This window comes from Rattus norvegicus, chromosome 7, assembly GCF_021556685.1.
Source record: "Rattus norvegicus strain SHRSP/BbbUtx chromosome 7, alternate assembly SHRSP_T2T, whole genome shotgun sequence".
NCBI lineage: Eukaryota > Metazoa > Chordata > Mammalia > Rodentia > Muridae > Rattus > Rattus norvegicus.
Window position 1 is genome coordinate 99423742 of NC_141540.1, and position 20000 is coordinate 99443741.

The 20000-nt window shown below is 46.7% G+C and overlaps 1 protein-coding gene across 1 annotated transcript in view; it reads right to left on the reverse strand.

The window, feature by feature from the left end:
- Window positions 1-18001, reverse strand: part of Fbxo32 (F-box protein 32) — a 33808-nt gene extending 15807 nt beyond the window's left edge. Inside the window, 4 exon segments of the mRNA NM_133521.2 lie at window positions 8145-8237; window positions 9122-9171; window positions 10716-10813; window positions 17650-18001. Coding sequence (NP_598205.2) covers window positions 8145-8237; window positions 9122-9171; window positions 10716-10813; window positions 17650-17765 — 357 coding nt within the window. The 5' untranslated portion in view covers window positions 17766-18001.
- Window positions 18002-20000: the final 1999 nt, after the last annotated feature.

Consider the following 20000-nt stretch of genomic DNA (forward strand, 5'->3'; position numbering starts at 1 on the left):
GCTGGCCTTGAACTCACAGAGATCTACTTGCCTTTGCATCCCCAAGTGCTAGGGTTAAAGGAATGCGCCACCATACTTGGCCTCCAAATAGTAACTATTTTAAGATCCGTGGGTTATACAGTCTTTATACTAAAAATGCTCTGCAGTTGTAGTACAAAAGCAGTCCTAGACAACATGTAAATTAATGTGCACACTTGTGTGTATCAATAAAACTTTATTTACAAAAATAAATGAAGGGCCAGATGTGGTCCTGAGGTCCCTTGCGATACACATCATAGAGAGTATAACGAAGGTCCCAGAGTCAAACTACTGGCTTCATTTTTTCCTATCTATAAATTTTGTATAGTGATATCCTTTCCTTAAAAATTGTTGTGAAGCTCAAATAGATCCACTATCAAGCACTCACAAGTGCTAGGTACCAAGAATAAACTTAGCATTATCACAGCTTTTTATCATAATACAGAAAAGACAGCTTGGTAAAATCATTGCCGGGCAGAACATAGGGAACAACTAAGGTAAATTATAGCTCATTTAAAGACTATATTTCAGTCGTACCTGTCGTCAACTAAGTGAGTTCAGGCTTTAACATTCCTCTGACATCGTTACTACATTTGTGATGCATTTAACAGCTCTCTGCTGATACGTGTCATGACTTGTAGAGATGCTTCAACCATGAAGTCATACTTTGCTAAAGACGACGGATATTTACTGTGCATAGAGATGGTGCCACACAGTTCACCTATCTGGTCTCAGTTTTCAACGCCAAAGAGGTTAAGTTCCCAGTTGGCAAAACGAAGACTCTGAGGCTCAGGGCAGTTAAGCAGCAGCAGTAAGTTGGTGAGTCAAGACTTGAGCCCAGATATGTCTAACTGGGAATATGTATTTGGATAATCAATAATTCAGCACGTAGGGCCAAATTTTTATCCGAACAATTGCGGGAACATCATGACTTGTTACAATCTGCAGAGAGAATCTGGAAATTTTACACCAACACTGTTCTGTGCCTGGAGATCAGCTTCCATGCCGAGGTGAAATAATGATCAGATAATATTACGGACGCATTTAGGAAGAGGCAATGGTTTTGGGTTGCCTAAGGAGTCTCCCTCTTACACCAATACAGCTTACTGCCAAGAGCCAGCATGGCAGTGCCACGTGATATTAATGATGGGAAGAATCTGTCGGTCATGTTTGTTGTTGAGAGCTGTTTGCCCCAGAGAATAGATCGTATCCAGTACTTTGTTTACCAAGACGACTGAGCCAACTACATCCTTTGCCCTTAGCCACAGGGAAAGGAGAGCAGAGGAAAATGTTTGGAAGTGGCTGTTTTCTCCCAGCAAATTTTAGCTCAGGTGCCAGTAATTTGTGGCTGTGTTGAAGGAGAGGCAGAGGTGTGGGAACAGGGGAGTCAAGCCCTAGGCTGTCCCTGGGGGCCATGGTGTCCCTGTGAGTAGGCAGTGTGGGGATCTGCCATTGTGTGCAGGGACTCACTGTGCAAAGAAAGAGCGAAGCTCTTCTACCGGAGGGAGGAGGTGGCCACGACTTGCCCAAACCACATCCTGCCCTTCAGCCTCAGCTCGTGCTGGCTTTGGAGATGATGGAGCGGAAAAAAGTCTAGTTGCAAGCTGTTATCCCAACAGCCAACTGTGGCAGATCTCAGAGTGCAAGAGTGCATATCATCTACAGTTTGATGTGATGATTGGAGAGTCACTGGGCAAAAGCAATTAATTACTTCCCACCATTCTTTACTGGAAACAGGTTTCCTCTGCAATTCATCCTAGTATAGCACTTAAATTTATTAATACACACACATACGTGTGTGTGTGTGTGTGTGTGTGTGTGTGTGTGTGTGTGTACCATCGTATGTGAGTGCACATGAAGAAACACTGTATGAGAGTTGGTTTGGTTCTCTACTGTTACCTGTATGTGGGTTCTGGAATTGAATCCGTCAGGCTTGGTAGCAAGTGCCTCACCAGCTGCACCATCTTGCTAGCCTAGCACTAATATTTAAAAAAAAAAATATGTCACTTCCCCACTCAAAATCCTCAGATGCTTTTCCTCTGCATGTGGGAAAATCCCCAAGCTCCTTTTCACAACTGACAAGGTCCTCCTGGACCTATTTCCTGTCCTCTCCCAGTCTTTTGTACAGTGGCCCCCAAGTTCATTCTGTCTCTGCTGTACAGTCCGACGGCGGCATTCTGTGGACAGGTCAAGTTCATTCCCATTTGTGGGTCTCGCGTCTCTTCCATATCTTTACATGCTTGGCTCCATCTCATCCACAGGTCTTAGTTCAAATGTTGCCCAGATGGAGTTCAGAGGTATCACCCCTGACATCTTATTTGAAGCCCCTCCGCCGCCCTCCCCCATCTAACTTTCCTGACCCTTCACTGTTGCTTAATGCACAGCTTCCCTGAGCGTCACACACTTGCTGCTTGTCCAATCAGAAGCTCTCCCTTAAAACCCTAAAAGGAACCAGGTTTACTATTTCACCTCTGCCTAGTTCATGCCAGTCACTTCCACACGCACTTGGTTTTGTTTTGTTTTTTAAATACATTTGTCTTTGAGAGTCAAAGAGTATGACTTCTGGAAGGGATCGGGAAAGAGTTGGCCTGGATGTCTTGTTGCTTGGGATAGTTAAATGACATGATTCTACATTTCATGAACTTTCAGGTTAGAGGTCATCCTGGGTCAGAATGGCGATCCAGGTGCTGCACAGAGGGCTGAGAAGGAAATTACCTACCATGGGGAAAAAAAATCTCAGACACTCGCTGAAGGACAAGCAAGCCCCACCTCTACAGGGAAGCTGACTGTCAAGCCTTCAGGAGTATTGGTAAAAATAGCAGCTTCTGTTTCCTGTCAGTTTAAAAGGCCAAATCCAAATGGAGGTCAATCATATACATTCTATCTCTCAAGACATATTGTTAAGACTATATAAGAATGTATTTGTGTTTTTGGCTGGGTGTGGTGGTGTGTGGCTTTAATCCTAGTACTTGGGAAGCAGGGGCAGGTGAATCTCTTGGTTTTGAGGCCAACCTGGTCTACAGAGCCAGTTCCAGGACAGCCAGAGGTACACAGAGAAACCCTATCTCAGAAAATTCAAAAAGACTATATAAGAATGTACTTGTGACTTGGCTAGGTGCGATGGGACGCTCCTCTAATCTCAGCACTCGGAAGGCAGATCAGGTGGATTTCTGTGAGTTCAAGGCCAGCCTGGTTAACATAGAGACCCTGTCTAAAGACAAACAAGCAATCAATAAGAGAAAAGGATGGAGTTGTGTCTACACTCCTTCGTCTCCCGGGAAGAGGAACTCCATACCTTGCATGGAAAATCTGCCAGCATGATCAAGGGCTATGTCTCACGTGCTCAGTGCCCAAGCTGGGTGTCCACTGGAAGGCAGCGTCATTTATAACGAGCCTTCAGTTACACTAGGCAGCGCCACTGCCTGCGCTGAGTACCGTGTACGTCCAAGATCCTTATTTATCCAATGGATAACACAGATCGCATACCTGGAAAGTTTTGCCCTGACTTTGAGCTTGAACACTGGCAGGTTGCAAGAAGAAAAATTTCAGCCACATTAATAATCTCCAGGCATGTCAAGATTTGGGTAAATATTATTTGCAAGTGAAACGGCTCTTGAACTAAGAGAGTTAAAATGGGGAGGAGGGCCAAGTTTATGTGAATTAGTTGTATCCTCAGCCAAGAGAAACCTGTCTCTCCACCTTTCGACTGTCTCAGAACTTACAAAGGGTCCCTGATTTCTGCTGTATATCTCTGAGCAGCCATGGTTACCACTCATTGCCACTGGTTACCCCGAGCCTCCCCAATCCTTCCAGCATAGCCTCATTTAGTCTACAATGCCCCACGTCTCCCTATGCTCCCGTGAGGCCGGATGTGATGTCTTCGGCCTCAAGTTTCTACCACTCTCCTTTGCTTCCATCCCAGGTTTCTGCACACACCTTTTGTTCCTGAAAGCCTTCTGCCTGCCTCTCCGTCTGGCCAAATCCTGGCCAAACTTGAAGGAAGCATCTCAGGCACTCCTTCTGTCTAGAAGTTCTGTGTAGCACTCCTGGACAGCACCAAACCCAACCAACCAATTGCTTACATAGTTGTAAAAACACCTGACAGCAGAGGCAAGGTCCCGAGAATTTCTCAAGGGCCGAGGCGCACTGGCACGTGGTGGGTTCAGTACAGAACAGGGCTTCAAAAGTATTCACTTGAAGCATTTTGCCACGTCCAGAATGAAGCAGGGGCATGACGTCAACTCTTTCACCCTTGTCATTGGAGACCTTTCACAGAATCAGGAGGCTTCGAATTCTAAGTCACGTATAGCATCGGTTCCTTCACAAGCATCCTTCTTGGATGGGCACTACACTCGCACTTAAAATTCAGTTCGCCTGTTCATTCTGAGGTAAGTATTGACTCAACCTAGAATCCAAGGTGGACTTCAATATAAAATATATTTCTAAGACCTATGTTCCTATGTGTTTAGATTCTGGGTCCCCACAAAAAAGAACATGTTTTTGAGCCAGTAGTTCCGAAAGCAGGCTAAGAAAAGTCAGTCAGAAAAATATGGAAGCACGGCCACTCCAATCATTTCTGAGAGTCATTTCCAGAGAGAGTCATGTTGCTGCTCTGTAGCCTTGCTGCCCCTGCAGTGGCTGGCCTCCTTCCTGCTATGTCAGACACCAGCAGCTTTAAGGCCCTGATGGCTGAGGCCCCCTTCCACCTCAGGAAGGCCGCCAAGTGTGTAAAAGCACCAATTTAAGCCAAGGTTACTGTGGCCGAGGGACCTGCATGGAGAGCCGGTCTATTATGCATCTCACAACCCACTGAGGCTTGGCAACCGCATGCCCTTAATTTCAGTACTGGGTTTAAATTTGACTCATTGGCTCGTAGCTGGTCTTCTGTTTGCCAAACCACCCATCGACTTAAACTGAAACATGTTTTTTGGAAAGTGCATTTTTGGGGGGTTGAAGGAATGCAGCAACTTGCTAGAAATATTCAAATGGACTTAGGGTGGTAAAAAGAATGTGCTTTGAGCTGGGGATGCTCTTTGCTGCAGAGGGACACAGAGAATGTAGGGTGATAGGCTTTCTTTGTCCTTCCTCTATTACTAGCACACAGGGGCTAGTTTACCCCAGTCAGGAAGTGGGTATTCAAGTTCTGCATGGCCTTCCTGGGTTGATAATTGCAGCTATGGTTGCCAGGCGGCTGGTCTTGTTCATCCCATAGAAGAATGGAGACCGATGGTCAAACTTATTTTGGCCTCGTGGTTTTTCCCTGTGAATGTGTCCATGTGCATGCAGACAGTCGTGTGATATAAGAGGCAGAGGGAAGTGTGAGGGTGCAACAGGTAAACATGCTTGCGGCACACAAGCCTGCTGGCCTGAGCTCAATTCTGGAACCCACGATGCAAGGAGAGAACTACTGCTCAGAAGTTGTCCTGTGGCCTCCATGTATGCATTGTAGCAGTACATGTCTGCTCTCATATGCACACAGCACACGCACACGCACACACACACACATGCACACACACACACCACACACAGACATACACACACACACCAAATTAAAGAATGGAGACTCCATTCTGAAGTTCTCCATCTGAGCATACAGGTGGACAGCACCAAGTTCAGGACCACAGGACAGAGGATCAGAGTTGGATGCCCTGCGTCTCTTCTTGGCTAGGCCCACCTCGTACAAGTCACTTGATTCCCTGATGTTTGCTTTCCCATCTTCAAGATGAGTTTAGCATATCTGCCCACTGAACAGCCTGACCTCATCAGAGAAGCAGATGTACAGGGTTGGAGTCAGAGGACTGCCGGGAGATAGCTGGGAACTAGTTTAATGTCAGAAGCTGCTCTAAATCATTACTTACTAAAATAACCTTTCCAACATTCTCTATTCCCTGACTTTCTTCCCCACAGATCCTTCCTGGCTACCAGATGACATCACATAAAGAAGCCTCGCACTCAGAGCCTCTTCTCAAATCCACCTCCTGGTTTAGACGTATTTCCCTGATGCATCATCGCCATCCACTTCTTAGGGATGATGGACTCACACATTATCTGCTTCCACACTAGTTACAGTTCTGAGAGGGTGGGGTGTCTATGACCATCACTCCCATTTTACAGGGGGGATGACAGAGGTTTGCCCAGGAACATGTGTAAACCAAGCAGGCCAACAGCCTCCGCTGATCCTGTCTGCCGGCCACTTTCACCCAGATGGAGTATTCTACTCAGTAAGCTTTGGACAGACAGGAGCTCTGCTTGCCTTCTCCAGGCTCCTTGAGTTTTACTGCTACTCAAAACCCATTCAAACCTCACTTACTCCTTCCTGGTTGTCCTTCTTGGATGAGCTGCTCACAAGGATCCTCCTTCCTGAGACTTAACAGGCTACCCCCTGTGTGCTACCGGCGTGCTCACACTGTCTTGTGAGGACAGCTCTGGTGAGTGCAGTATGTACTTCCCAACTCACCAACTAGATGCACCAACAGAGGGCAAACATTTTTAAAGGACACTAAGTGTTCCAGGCTTCCAGGCCACAAGAACTGGACTCTAACTGGACCCTAATTCAACTGACTTCAGGACATTTACTTTGAGCCCTTGCTTACAAAGAACCCAGGGAAGCAGACACAAGTATGAGCTCTTACGGATGCCCACTTTTCATGGCCACATTTAGTTCCTTCTACAGTCCTGTGACATCGGGTAAGTCAGTTGCCTGGCTGTGCCGTTTGTTTACATGGAAATGGCATAAACAGTCACAATTCACAGGAACACTGAAGAGAGTAAAGGTGACAAATGGTTGCTGCTGTGTTCTACTCTGGACCCTCTGCCTTATGTCTTCTGAAAAGTAAAGTAGGTGGGGAGAAAAGCCACCTAAAACCAGATCATTCTGATGATCGATTTGTAACATGAAATCAGATCCGAGAGTCTCCTTTAACACAGATGATGGAAACTAGTCATATTCTTAGCAACAGAAGTTTCCAGATCTCCCCGGGACCATTTCCAATCATCCAGACTAGTTTGCAGGCATTGCAAGGACTAGGTGACCTCTCTAGACCAGTGGAGTCGTGCTGAATGACAGGGACATTTTGCCCAAGAAGGGTTCTTATTTTTATCTCTCTTGGACTGAAGAGTAGCTCAGCCAGAGAGTGGACAGAACAGGCCATACGTCATGGACTCAGCCCAGGGCTTCCAATCTGCTGCTTGAAGGCCTGGCCTTTCGCCAGGTCACTCTGTCCAGGCAGCCTGCATCTGCCCAGATGACAGGTGAATGAACCAGGCCTCAAGGGGGCTTGAATGTCATCCCTTTGGCTGAGTCTCTTCAGTCATCTGACTGTGTTATGGGCACCGAGAAGCTGCACAACCCAGAGAAAGAAAACAAAAGCTAAACCAAGCAACCCCCACAGGAGAAAATTCCCCTCTCACCTAACTCAAACAGCTGCTTCCTCCCAGGGTGAACCATCAGTAAAAAATATCCAATGGCGTGTGTGCGTGCATGTGTTCGTGAAAAAACGATCACCCAGATAGACTCAGTAGCTTTACAGTCACGTTAAACTTACTCTTGCTACTTCATTAACATTTTCCAAAGGTTTGCAATAGAAAGCAACAGATCACAGAGGAGGTGTCAGCTTAGTGTAGATGGAGACTTAGTATGAGGTGGGAGGCATGGGTGGGCCGCACCGAGGGGCGTTGAGCTCAACTATTTTGTGTCCTAAATGACTGATGTGATCCAGAGTGAGCTGAAGCAGGAGAGCGAGAACAATTAGGTTTCCACACAAGTTTAATTTGGGGTTTATTTCCTTAGGCATGATCCTTCACCGATGTTGCTGCCTTCTACTTAGATGGGGTAGGTGTGAGAGGACCAGGAGTGGATTTTCACTTGGGGTAGCCTTACCCATGGACAGATTCACTGAGAAATTATGGCACACCATGTCTGAGGGGGTCATCTCAGAAATGACAGCACAGCTACCCTCAAGTATTGGGGTTTGGGGAAGTTGTTTTCTGCTTGTCCTGAAACTCTTAGAACTCTTGGGGCCATGAAAATCAATCAATCAATCTCTCCCCACCTCAACCTCCCAGGACAACACGAATGCTAGCAATCCAATTCAAGAGTGTGGTAAGCTTGGGCTCTTGAGACTCACCCTTACTACGTAGTTGAATCTTCTGGAATCCAGGATGGCAGTCGAGAAGTCCAGTCTGTTGAAAGCTTCCCCCAAAGTGCAGTATCCATGGCGCTGCACATGAGAGAGACAGAGGCATATGTTACGCCTGCCACACAGAGGCCATTCTCCAGTACAGTCCAGAGGACTCCACTGAACCACTGGCCACTCATCAATCAGGCTTTGCCTTTCCTCCTGCATCTGAGTCCCAGGAGACACAAGGTGGGTGGTACCGCCCACATCTTCATCGGTTGGGAACTGACCTGTGGATACCCCTCTTCATGATTAGACCACCCTAGCTCTCTGCGTACACTAGTCTGGAAGTGCTAACAAACTCGAAGTGTGTCAGAACTGAGTACAGGCTATTTGGGTTAAACAATGAGTTCTACTTGCCTCCCCTGCAGGCCACACCACAGCCCCTGAGAACCCTGTGCTTTGTGAGGAAGAAAATAAGTTTTGGACTTTTAGTATAGAGGTACAGAGAATTGGGAAGACAAGTTTTGGCATATCATCTTGTCCTGTCCTAAGTTTCTGGGTAATTCGTGTTTGCCACTGATCTCTCTTTGTGTCTGATGTCACAGAGAAACAAGGTGTTTTCCATGGTCCCCGAGAGAAACAGGGATGCCGTCACTCTATCATATTGCCTCCTGTCCTAGGGATCAAATTGTCTGCTTTATCAATCACGTGCCATAGAGGATGATTTTAGGAAGGTCTTGTACCTACCTACAGCTCAAAGAGCAGGTACTGAAAAGGCTTGCTGAATTTAATAGCTAGTTCCCTCAAAGCTAAGCTCTAGCCAAGCCGAAGTCCAAAGAGCTCTCTTCTGTCTCCTCTCCCCGACAGATAGCCGACACCCTCCCATCTTCTGTTGGAATTAAAGGACTGTTGTTGCCCAATTCTCTCTTAGGAAGGTACAGCATTACTAAGCATGGGGCTTTAGTAAATGGATGGTGACTTACCTCCTTAGTACTCCCTTTGTGAACATAGATCCACTTCTCCTGATGGAAATCTAGAAGCAAGAAAAAAAAAAAGGAAAAAGAAATATATCAGAAAACTTGGTAGCAGGCCTACCAAGAATTTAAACATGACTCATTATTTTATTAATTCCAAAGTTCGAATGTTTTGACAAAGAAGACCTCGCCAACAATCTAAGAGAATAAAAATACTCAATATCTGTGGGGTCTAAATATTGGATCTGTAACTAGCAATCTGAATCTTTGATATCAGACGTAGTGTTCCCAAACCTCCAGATTAAAAAGATAATCTAACACTCGAGTGCCTTTGTTTTAAATGCCAAGCCTAAAACTCACACAAGACCATAAAAAGTGGATACAGAACAGGTGACATGAGGGAAATGCAGACGGAGTGGATTCAATTAGAATAATTTATAATTCATGTTTTTAATAGAGCCTTATATCCTCTGCTAATATAGAAGTATCTAGACCACGTGAATACCATTTGTCCAAGAGGGACACACCTATTTCCTTCTTCCATCCTTTTGTATTTTGAGACAGAGTCCATGTATTATAGGTTGGCCTCAAACTCACTGTGTGGCTGATGTGATCTTGAACAATTTTAAAACATCTGTTATTTTGCCACCCCACACTTCTCCAACTCCCTGGAGCTGAGGACCGAACCCACCCATGGCTCACTGAGCTAATCCCGAACCCTTTGTTATTTTATCTTTTTTTAAACTTCTGATTCTCCCCACTTCTAGCTTCTGAGAGGAGAGCAGAGCAGAGAACCACAGCGCCTAGTTCATTCAGTTCTGAGGATGGACCCAGGCCTCAGCCTGGGAGGCCAGCACTGAGCTATATCCTTAGTCTCACAATTCTATTTCCAAAGCCTCACAGCACAGTTGAAAAACCAAAGCACTGCTGGAATGAACTCCGCTGGTCGAGTTCCTGTACCGTAACTGTCTTAGGTCACATGCAAGTGACAAGCAGGATAAACTCAACAAGCAACGACTTTTGAGCAGCAAAGAATATGCTGATCTTGCCTGGAAAATGCACAGTCAAGAAACCTCAGTTAGTGAAGTCAGAGGCATCAGGGCAGCTAGCTGTCTAATAAGAGAGGCACTAGTTTGTTTTTCAAGAACCATTCATAAGAATCGTCAAACAGCGGGGCTGAAGAGATGAGGTTTAGATCACTGACTGCTCTTCCAGAGGTCCTGAGTTCAATTCCCAGCAACCACATGGTGACTCACAACCATCTGTAATGAGATCTGATGCCCCCTTCTGTCATGCAGGCATATATGCAAGTAGGGTGTTCATAGACATAAATAAATCTTTTTTAAAAAGGAAAGAACCATTAGACAGCCTTTCCTTCTCTTTTGAGGCAGCCCCAGGCTGGCTTTGGATTTGCTTTGTAGCAAGGATGATGGCCCTGAACATCTGATCCTCAGGCTGGGAGGACAGGCCAGAGCCGCCATGTCTAATTTATGCAGTACTCAGGGACTGAACCCAGGACCATTTTGCTTCCTAGGCAGGCACTCTTCCAAGTGAGCTCTGTTCCCAGACACCTTTCTTCTTATATTCAAAACAAATGACTTACACTGAGTTTTGGTTTTGCTGTTCTGTATGTCTTTCTTTCTCTTCTTGGCTGCAACATCGTAGTTCAGGCTGTTGAACAGATTCTCCTTGTTGCAGTAACTGTGATGGGAGAGGAGAGGGCAGCAACGATAACTCTAAAGAGCTATAAATAACTCACTGGATTATAAAACACACCAACATATATGTCTCCCAAACAAGACCAAACAATAAAATCATCTAAAACCAAACCAAACCAAACCAAACCAAACCACGCAGACAGACTTCTTTCTACTGGTAAAAATACCATCACCTCCATGTGGAAGGCCGGGATAGGGGCATGTGTTTCTTTTGAATTCTCTAACAGGGCTTTCCATTATAATTTGATACAGAGCCCTATACTCTCTAAGAGCAATGCAGGCCATCACAACATCTCTTTAAACAAAAGGGTTGAACAGGGGGTGTCACTGTGCCACACAATGCCTGCATTCTGCAAGACACAGAGCGTCTGCACCAAGCTGCTTCTTTCTTCCCTCTCCCTAATCCTCCCTCCATCCCACTCTTCTTCTCGCCTCCTCTTTATCCTCCTTTCCCATCATCTCCAACCCTCCATCCCTTCCCTCTTTTTTGAGACAGGTCTCACTATGTAGATCAGGCTGGCCTCAAACTCATGTAGACTCACTTGCCTTTGCCTCCTCAGCACTGGGATCAAAGGTGCGTGCCACTGTGCCCAACTTGAGCTTTCTGTTCTTTTCTTTCTTTCTTTTTTTGCCCCTCCCCCTCTTCTGTTCTTTTCAAGATAAGATTTTACTACGTAGCCCAGGCTGGCCTTGAAATACTACATAGTACAGGGTAGTTTTGAACATAGTGGTCTTCAGCCTAAGCCCCCCAATACTGGGTGTAGAGAAGGCTAGGATTGTGATGTGTGCTACCACATCCTGCTCTTTATAAATGATTTCACTAGGCTATAATTCACGTGTTATACAATTCATCCATGTACTGGATAACCAGGCTGCTAAACTAGCATGTTCCTGTCCTGTCTTTAAAACGTGATCATAATTACAAACATCTGACTTACAAACTCCCTTTCAAGCAGGAATACGATGCTAGTTGTTTAGGTTTCTGACCTAAGACACTAGGACTCAGGCTGGAGGGTTAAGATGTTGGTTCCTAACAGAAACTAGAAATTTTTTAAAATTTTATTTTTCTTGGATATTTTATGTATTTACATTTCAAATGTTATCCCTTCCCCCCTTCCATATCCCCTCCTCTCTCCCCCTGCTCCTATGAGGATGCTTCCACTCCCACCCACCCATTCCAACCTCAACGTCCTGGCATTAACCTACACACTGGGGAAATGTGCCTTCACAGGACCAAGGGCTTTTCCTCCTATTGCTGCCCAACAATGCCATCCTCTGCTACATATGCGGCTGGAGCCATGGGTCCCTCCATGTGTATTCTTTGGTTGGTGGTTTAGTCCCTGGGAGCTCTGGTGGGAAACTTAGCGGGGCTAAAAAGATGTCAAATATACTAATCCAATTTGTAGATCATTGAAGGATGGGCTAGTCCAACTTTGACAAGCCTACTTCCCTTAGCAAGCTGAGGTGTCATGGGAATAAGGGCTCCAGTCTCCTGATTTAGGGGACCTCTCTGAATACTTTCTACAAAAATGATGGGGAGGAAATACTAAAATTTAATGGGAGAATGGGTTCCCTGCCTCCTTCAATCCCAAGAGGCAGGCAGGATTTATAACAGCAACCTGTACAAATTAGGTGTGTGCGTGTGTCCACTAATGTATTAAGAGACTTTAAGTTTTTCTGATGTCCTCTGCAGGATTTAAAACGTGATTTGTGCCTTTTTTTATTTTTATGGGGATGGATATAGTAAGCATATATGCTCTTTTCTGTTTCCTGCTTTGTGTAAATGATAGATGGGAAAAGAAGACTGGAAACAGTGCCCAGGGTTCTTTCATTGCAACTGGTGTCTCAGTAAGGAAGACTTGCCTAAGTGTCTTCCTGAAATGCCGATCACAACAGATACCCGGTGCTGCTTTTAGAACCTACAGGGAGAAACTTGATGAACCCCCAGTCAACCGTTCATTTTCCTTCTCCCAGCCATACCTAATACCGTTTATTGAGTTCCCTAATGTTTTTAGCCTTCTCTTTTTCATTCAGGGAAACAGGGTATTTTTAGGCTTCAGACTGGGTGTCACAGAAATGACCTCTCTCAGAGGCACTTGCTTAAGTGAGCCAAGGGTGAGTGTTTTGGGTCAGGCTTTGTACGACTCCCGGGTATGTCTGCTTGCATGGCTCTGTGTGTGTGTGTGTGTGTGTGTGTGTGTGTGTGTGTGTGTGTGTGTGTGTGTGTGTGTTGGGGGTGGGTGGGTTACAAAGTCACTGACCAGGGATTATCTGTTTCAGGACAGCAGGAAGAAAAGGGGCAAAACAAACAGTAGAACTCCGAGTCTCAGAGGCTGTCTTAAAGAATTTTAATCAAAGCTGAGGCAGAGGAAAAGATGGAGAGTCAGTCGAGTGGCCCCTGATGTCCCAGAGCTTCAGAAAATAGAGATAGAACATTCTGTGTACAAAATACCCAGGAAGGCTTATTTTTAAAGAAATATACACAGAGATGCACAGCCTACATCACCATACTACATGGTGGTGTAGTTTGTATGGCCTATAAACTACGGTAAAAATTCCATATGTAGGGAAGTACAAAACAAAGCTATCTTATTTTGATCCATATACATATGGGTCTGCAGCAGCTTTAGGCACAGATAGTGACCTTATGAAGGAAAGCGTTTAAGGGGATTTGAGCTTTGGCTTTCTCCATGGATACAAGAAGGAACTGCTTTAAGTTGGAGTGACGCATTTCAAAAACCAATGTGAAAAGGATCTCCAACCACTGCTGATGCTGTCTTGATGCAGCGGGTAGAAAAGTTTTAAGCACAGGGTTTGAATTCTGGAGGCTTGGGAGCCAGGCTGTAAAGTTTATTTGTGTTGTCTACTTATGTTTTCTTTTAAGCAATAATATATTCAGTGGCTATTTTGAGACTTCAGTTATGTCTCGATCCAGGAAATGCAAAATCAATGGAAAATTACAACTCAAAAATTTAACAGGAAAAACAACCACCACTTACAAATCATGGCACATAAATATATATAAATGCATTTAAAATAAGCAAAACCATGTCAAGGGGGCTGGTTTCCTCCACCAAATGCAATAGTAGTTAAGGAGTTGTTACTTTGTAACTACTTACTAATCCTCGAGTTTTTACTTTGTAACTACTAAAGTAACCACTTCTTACTATTCCCCGAGTTGTTACTTTGTAATTACTTCTTACGAATCTTGATGTTTACAGGCACAGGCCAAGAATAAGGAAAAAGTCCTCCCCCACAACACCCACATCACCATTAACACATATAAAATACTATAAGGCAACTGTAGAAGTGGTGGAAAGTTTTCAAAGTAAGACAATAAACTAAGGAACATTTGTGCAACAGACAAAGGAGGGGATGGGAAACATGAGTTTTATTTTGTATTTCATTTGTAATTAAGAAAAACACTTAAAACCATTTCCTGACCCAAAGCAGTTATACCACCCTGATTATATCCAGTGAAATTTTGATGCTCAAAGTCATATATAGGTTGCCAAACCTGAATAGGCTACTTCCTGGATTGCTTTGGGGGAAACAGGCTAGCCCATGAGGCTTATTACAATACTGTCCTGCACAGGGTAAGTGCTTGTAAAAATATCTCTATTATTTTTGTTCAAGGTATCAAGGCCAACTTCCTCCTTCCTGGGCCAGTCTTAGCAACAAACAGTATGTAATGCTGGGATGGGCTTTTAACAGCAGAAGTGCAGGCTTGGCTATGAGAGTTGAGATTACTCATCCTGGAGTTGGGGCGGAGCAGGGGTGGTTGGGGAGGAGGCAGTGTGGGTCATCTCAACCACCACTTCCTTGAAGCATTCTTGGATGGCTCCAGCTCATAGAGTGCTCCTTCCTTGAAATTCTAATCTGCCACACAAACCTAACACTGGCCATCTCTTCTTTATCTTACAGTTTCAACTTTTTGTTTGGTTTTCGGAGATGGGGTTTCTCTGTGTAGCCCTGGCTGTCTTGGAACTTGCTCTACAGACCAGGCTGGCCTCAAACTCAGATCTACCTGCCTCTGCCTCTGCCTCTGCCTCTGTGTGTCTGTGCCTCTCTCTGTGCCAGGATAAAAGGTGTGCACCACCACAGCTAGGTTCAGTTGCAACTTTTTAAGAGGTCAGCTTTAAGCTTATCTAAAATTTTCTACTATGTCAGGAGGAATTTGGCTACTGAGACTGTAACATTTGGCTGTTGGAGGGCAGCGCCCTGGACCACAGAAACAATGGCCAGTGGAGTCTATAACAGGTGTACAGTGCAGACAAGCCATGGTTTCCTCTAATCAATGATCTCACCAGACTACGCCTTTATTCTTCACTCTTGCTGGGCAACTTTCAGGACGGTGCATGGAATTAGAGAAGCCTCAGTGGTTCAGTTTACAGTCACTCACCCTCTTTTATGAAGGACCTGCCTTTTGTTTTCTTAGAATAAGAGGCCATTCAAGCTCACCTGTGCAGTCAGGCACTGGGCCCAAACCTTACATCACAGGAAAACCAAGACGGAAAACAGAGAGCTATCTGCGATCACAAACCCAGACTCAGAAGGCCACTGCTTTTGAGAAGTTGGCAGGCTCTTCTGCTATGGAAGGAGGGCATTGTTTATGGTTGCTGGGGGGGAAAATCCCCTGCAGACAGTCAGCTGCTTTGCTGAGGCAGATGACCAAATCATTCCTCAACTGTGACTCAGCAGAGAACCGCAGGTGGCTTTGGTATTGATCACTGTTGGGACCATGATGACTGAGAGTGATAGCTTCAGCTCACAGGTGTGACACTCAAGAAAAGAAAGGGGATCAGGGAGGGACAAAAGGACAGGGTTTCTCTGTGTAGCCCTGACTGTCCTGAAACTCAACTCTGGCCTCGAACTCAGGGATTCAGCTGCCCCTGCCTCCCAAGTACAGGGATTAAAGGCCTCCATCACCACCAGGCCTCAGAGGCAGGTTTAACTCCTCTTCAGATCTTTTGGATTAGGGAGAGTGAGGTGTCCCTATTTCTGTCTCCTGGAGCAAGGATGGAGTGAGCGACCAGATGAACTGGGATTTCTCCATTTTAGTTCCCAGCTTGCTGAAACACAGTGGGCTGTTATCCTGTTTTAGTGGGACAAGTCATTGTGATGCAGTGGGCTGGACCCCTGCATCGTCACCCTGGAAAGAACCTAAGCTTTTTTTTTTCTTTTTCTTTTTTTTTTTTCCCCGGAGCTGGGGACCGAACCCAGGGCCTTGCGCTTCCTAGGTAAGCGCCCTACCACTGAGCTAAATCCCCAGCAAACCTAAGCTTTTTATACAGGAACAAAGAACTGGGGTATTAGATTCGGGCTCCTAAGATGGTTGGTTCCAAGGAGGAGAAAGCTTCTGGTGTATCCCCTACTCACTTAGTCGAGGAAAAAGTATTAGGTATAACTGTTGACTTCATTCGCTGGAAAACAGTCAGGTGAGACAATGATTGACTATCTGATTTTCTGTGAATAAGATTTCTTTATTCTTTATAGTCTTTATAGTGTTCTAAACTTCTCTGGGACTTCCTCAAAGAACCTAACACAAGGCTAATGTATTTGATTCTCCTGGAAGGCCCCAAGTACAGTGATTTGTCTCACCTCATTAAGAGACAAAGGGAATTCAAGCATTACAAATCACAAACAAATGGGAGACAGTGGAGGTCACGCTGCGCACATAACCACAGTTTCTTGACAATTGCCAAAGCTTTATTCAAACAACCATTGGCAAATCTCACTCAGTGGGACCTGGCCCACTCACAGAAGTCTCTGCTGAAGTCAGCTTAGGGATGCAGGTGTGTGTGTGTGTGTGTGTGTGTGTGTGTGTGTGTGTGGTGTTAGCCAAAGGACAGTGGGAGGGGAAAGCACCTAAAGGTGACCTCAACTGCAAACAAACTTCTACCAGTTCCTCAGGTGTCTCAGGGAGTCAGCTGTTCAGGTTGGGAATTGATTCTCGACCTCATAATTTATGAGTGGGCACTTGTGACCTCAGATTTTCCACTAGATGACAGAGCTCAGGTGAGACTTCAAGTCTGGGTGGTCTTTCTGCGGCTGGCAAGCACCACTAAGGAGGGGAGTGTGCTCACCGTATAAAGACTGACTGGAAAGGGCTAAGGAGGAAACAGGTGCAAGTGTCTGGGCCTTCCTGAAGCAGAGCATTGTTCTCGCATTTCTTTCCTGCCTCCCTCAGTAGCCCCTAAGCTTTACCCCAAAGACCCATTCCACAAGTCTGCCCAGGAGGGCTGTTGTCCCAGGGTTCATCCTCTGCCCCTCCCAGTTACTCTTTTTTTTCTCGGCCCACTCAGCCGTCGCCTGTGCGTGGGAAGAGACTTCATGCACTCAGGGTAGGGCTCACGACCAATCCCATCATCCGGCTGGTGACTACTACGGTTCTTGTACTCTTTGGGTCCTGTCACAGGACAGTGAAAGGCAAACAGTCAAGTCGCTAGCAACCGCTTAAAGCAGTAACTGTGCGATTCTGGGATCTAAAGGAAGAGTCTGTGAGTTGTGCGCCTGTGTTCAAGTGTTTAGGAACATAATCCCCGATTGCCAGATTGAGGGGTACCAGGTTCTGTATGGAATCTTTTCTTCTGGGTGACACTGATCTTGATCAGTAGGAGACACTAAATTACTCATCTCTCACATTCTGGTGACCTTTGCAGAAATCCCGGCCCCTCACTCCTATCCCTTCAGCCGGAAGCCCCTACTTTATTCTGGCCCAGAGCTGCTTGCCCTTCTTCACCTGCCCCTGAGGTGCGCACCTCCCCCTTGCCCCCCCCCCCCCCCAACAGCTAAGATCGGTTTTGTGGAAGTCCTCACCTGCTGAGGTCGCTCACGAAGGTGCCGCTTTTCTCATCCAAGAAGCGCTTCCAGCCGTCCGCCGTCTTCACCCAGCTCTGGCCCGGGGACCGCCAGTCCTGACCAAGGAACGGCATGGTACCGAGAGCGGACGCGACCGACGGATAGGACGGATCGACAGCCAGGAACCGGCCTGGCTTGCCCAGGGGATGCGCCGCTCTGGGAAGACGCTAGGGAACGCAGGCGGCAACTGGAACAAGAGTCGGGGAACTGATGTGGAGGGTTGCGGGTCCTGGGTGGGCGCGAGGGTCCTTGCACTGGCAGGGGATCAGGCGCTGAGGAGGGTCGCGTGTCGCGTCCTGACTTCGGGAATGCTGCGCGGCTGCCGGAGCGCAGTATTTATCCCGGGCCGCTGCCCCGTCTCTTTGTTGCCGGAAGAGCCTCCTGCTCTTAGCCCGGCCCCCCCTGCGCCCCGAGGCCACGTGGCTTTGTTTATGGGCTCGCCTTGTTTTCCGAGGCGCCCGCGGCTCTCGCTCTGCTCGCAGTTGCACAACCTTGCGCCCGTGGAAACTTGAAGCTGCCTGGCTAGGCCAGATGTCCCGCTGACCCTCGGTGCCCTGGCACCTCTTGCACCTCCCCTACTCCCCTGTCGGGCGTAGCTGCCTTCACTAAGATCCTGGCTTTGCACTCAGCACTACGTCCCCCCCTACGGGTCCCGGACAAACTAGGTGCAACCAGGAAACAGACATAGAAAGTTCGGAACTGTCAGTCCCAGGGGGTCTGGAAACGGCGGGACCGATCTTTGCTGGCAGATCAGCCTTGGGGGAGGTCAGAGCGTCTGGGGCTGGTTAGGGGCGCAGTCTGTGAACCTCTTTCACTGCCAGTACCAACTCCAGGCGCCAGGGTGTGCTAAGTGAAAGAGGGGATCCAGTACGGCAGGAGTGGGGAGGGACTGCCCCCACCCCTTCCGCCTTAAAGCTGACATTTGATGCGCTTGCTGTCAAACTCGACTCCCCCAGTGGCAAAGGAGGGGGAAAAAGAGGCCCCGAGGAGTCTAGACCCCATGTTGTGGAAGTGAAGAACTGAGATAGTCTTAGGTCCCACTCTGAGGGACCCTGAGGAGGCAGCGCTGGCGTCAAGGCGCGGGGCCCAGAACTAACCCTCCAGGGCCGGAGTCCGGAGTCCGGAAGGAGTCTCTGGCTATGCTCACTGTGCTTGCTCTCATGCCCCAGGGCTGGGCTTTTATCCTGTGGAACTACAGGAACCCTCCTCTCTTTTCCTTTACCCAGTTCAATTCCTGGTGTCCTCTGGCTTCTAGCTATAAAATCCTCCTGGGTTTCATGTCCACTTCAGACAGGGAAGAGAGCCTGTTATGTACTTAACTCTCCTAGCACGAGGGGGTTGCCTGTCTGGCTGATACTCTGGTTTTCAGGTGAAAGGCTGTCGGGTCCTCAGAGGGGGTTAAGTCTATGATTACCTAGGGACTTATGACGGCTTCTCAACTCAGAGCGATCCTCTCTGGCATGCAGAACATAGCCCCCCCCCCTTTATTCTAGAGACATCTCAGCCTTACCACCAGGGTCAGAATTGGCCGTTCATAACCATCCTGTCTGTCTCCCTCCTCTGAGTGTGTGTGCATTTGGGCGCATGTGGAGACCAGAGGTCAATGTCAGGTGTCTTCCTTGTTCGCTTTTGGCCTTACTCTAATTTATTTTTGAGACAGACTCATTGAACCTAGAGCTAGCTGTTGGCTACACCGGCAGGCCGATGAACCCCTAGATTCTTCGTTTTTTTTTCTCCCAGCACTAGAATAAAGATATAGGTGCTTTAATGGGTTTGTTTGTTTTTGTTTGTTTACGTGGGTGTTGGGGATCTGAACTCAGACCCTCATGACTGCTCATCAAGCACTGTGCTCATGGAGACATTGTTAATTCTGTTTTGCACAAAAAACAAAATCAAAATAACAAACAAACAATTCCACCATGATGAGGCAAATTTGAAGCAAGCTTTAATTAAATACTGACCAGGATGAATTTTGGTCAGGACCTCTCTCCAGAATTCCCAGTTTAGCGGCTCCTAGACGCGTATTACAGAGGCTTTTAAGGCCATCATATTTTCTCATGTGACTTTTGTTATTTTCCAAGGACTACAACTCCCAGCATTTCAAGAAGTTACCTAGTCCTTGTCTTTGGGCTGGTGGGGCTTGCCGGTTAATTTTTGGGTCTTATGACATCTCCCTACCAAATCAACTCACCAGCCTCTCCATAGCCAATTCTTGTGTGAACTACTGCATTAGGGTAGCTTCTGGCCTCCCACCATCACTAGTCAGACCGGGAAGTCACATTCATTTGGATCTACATGGCACTGGGCAG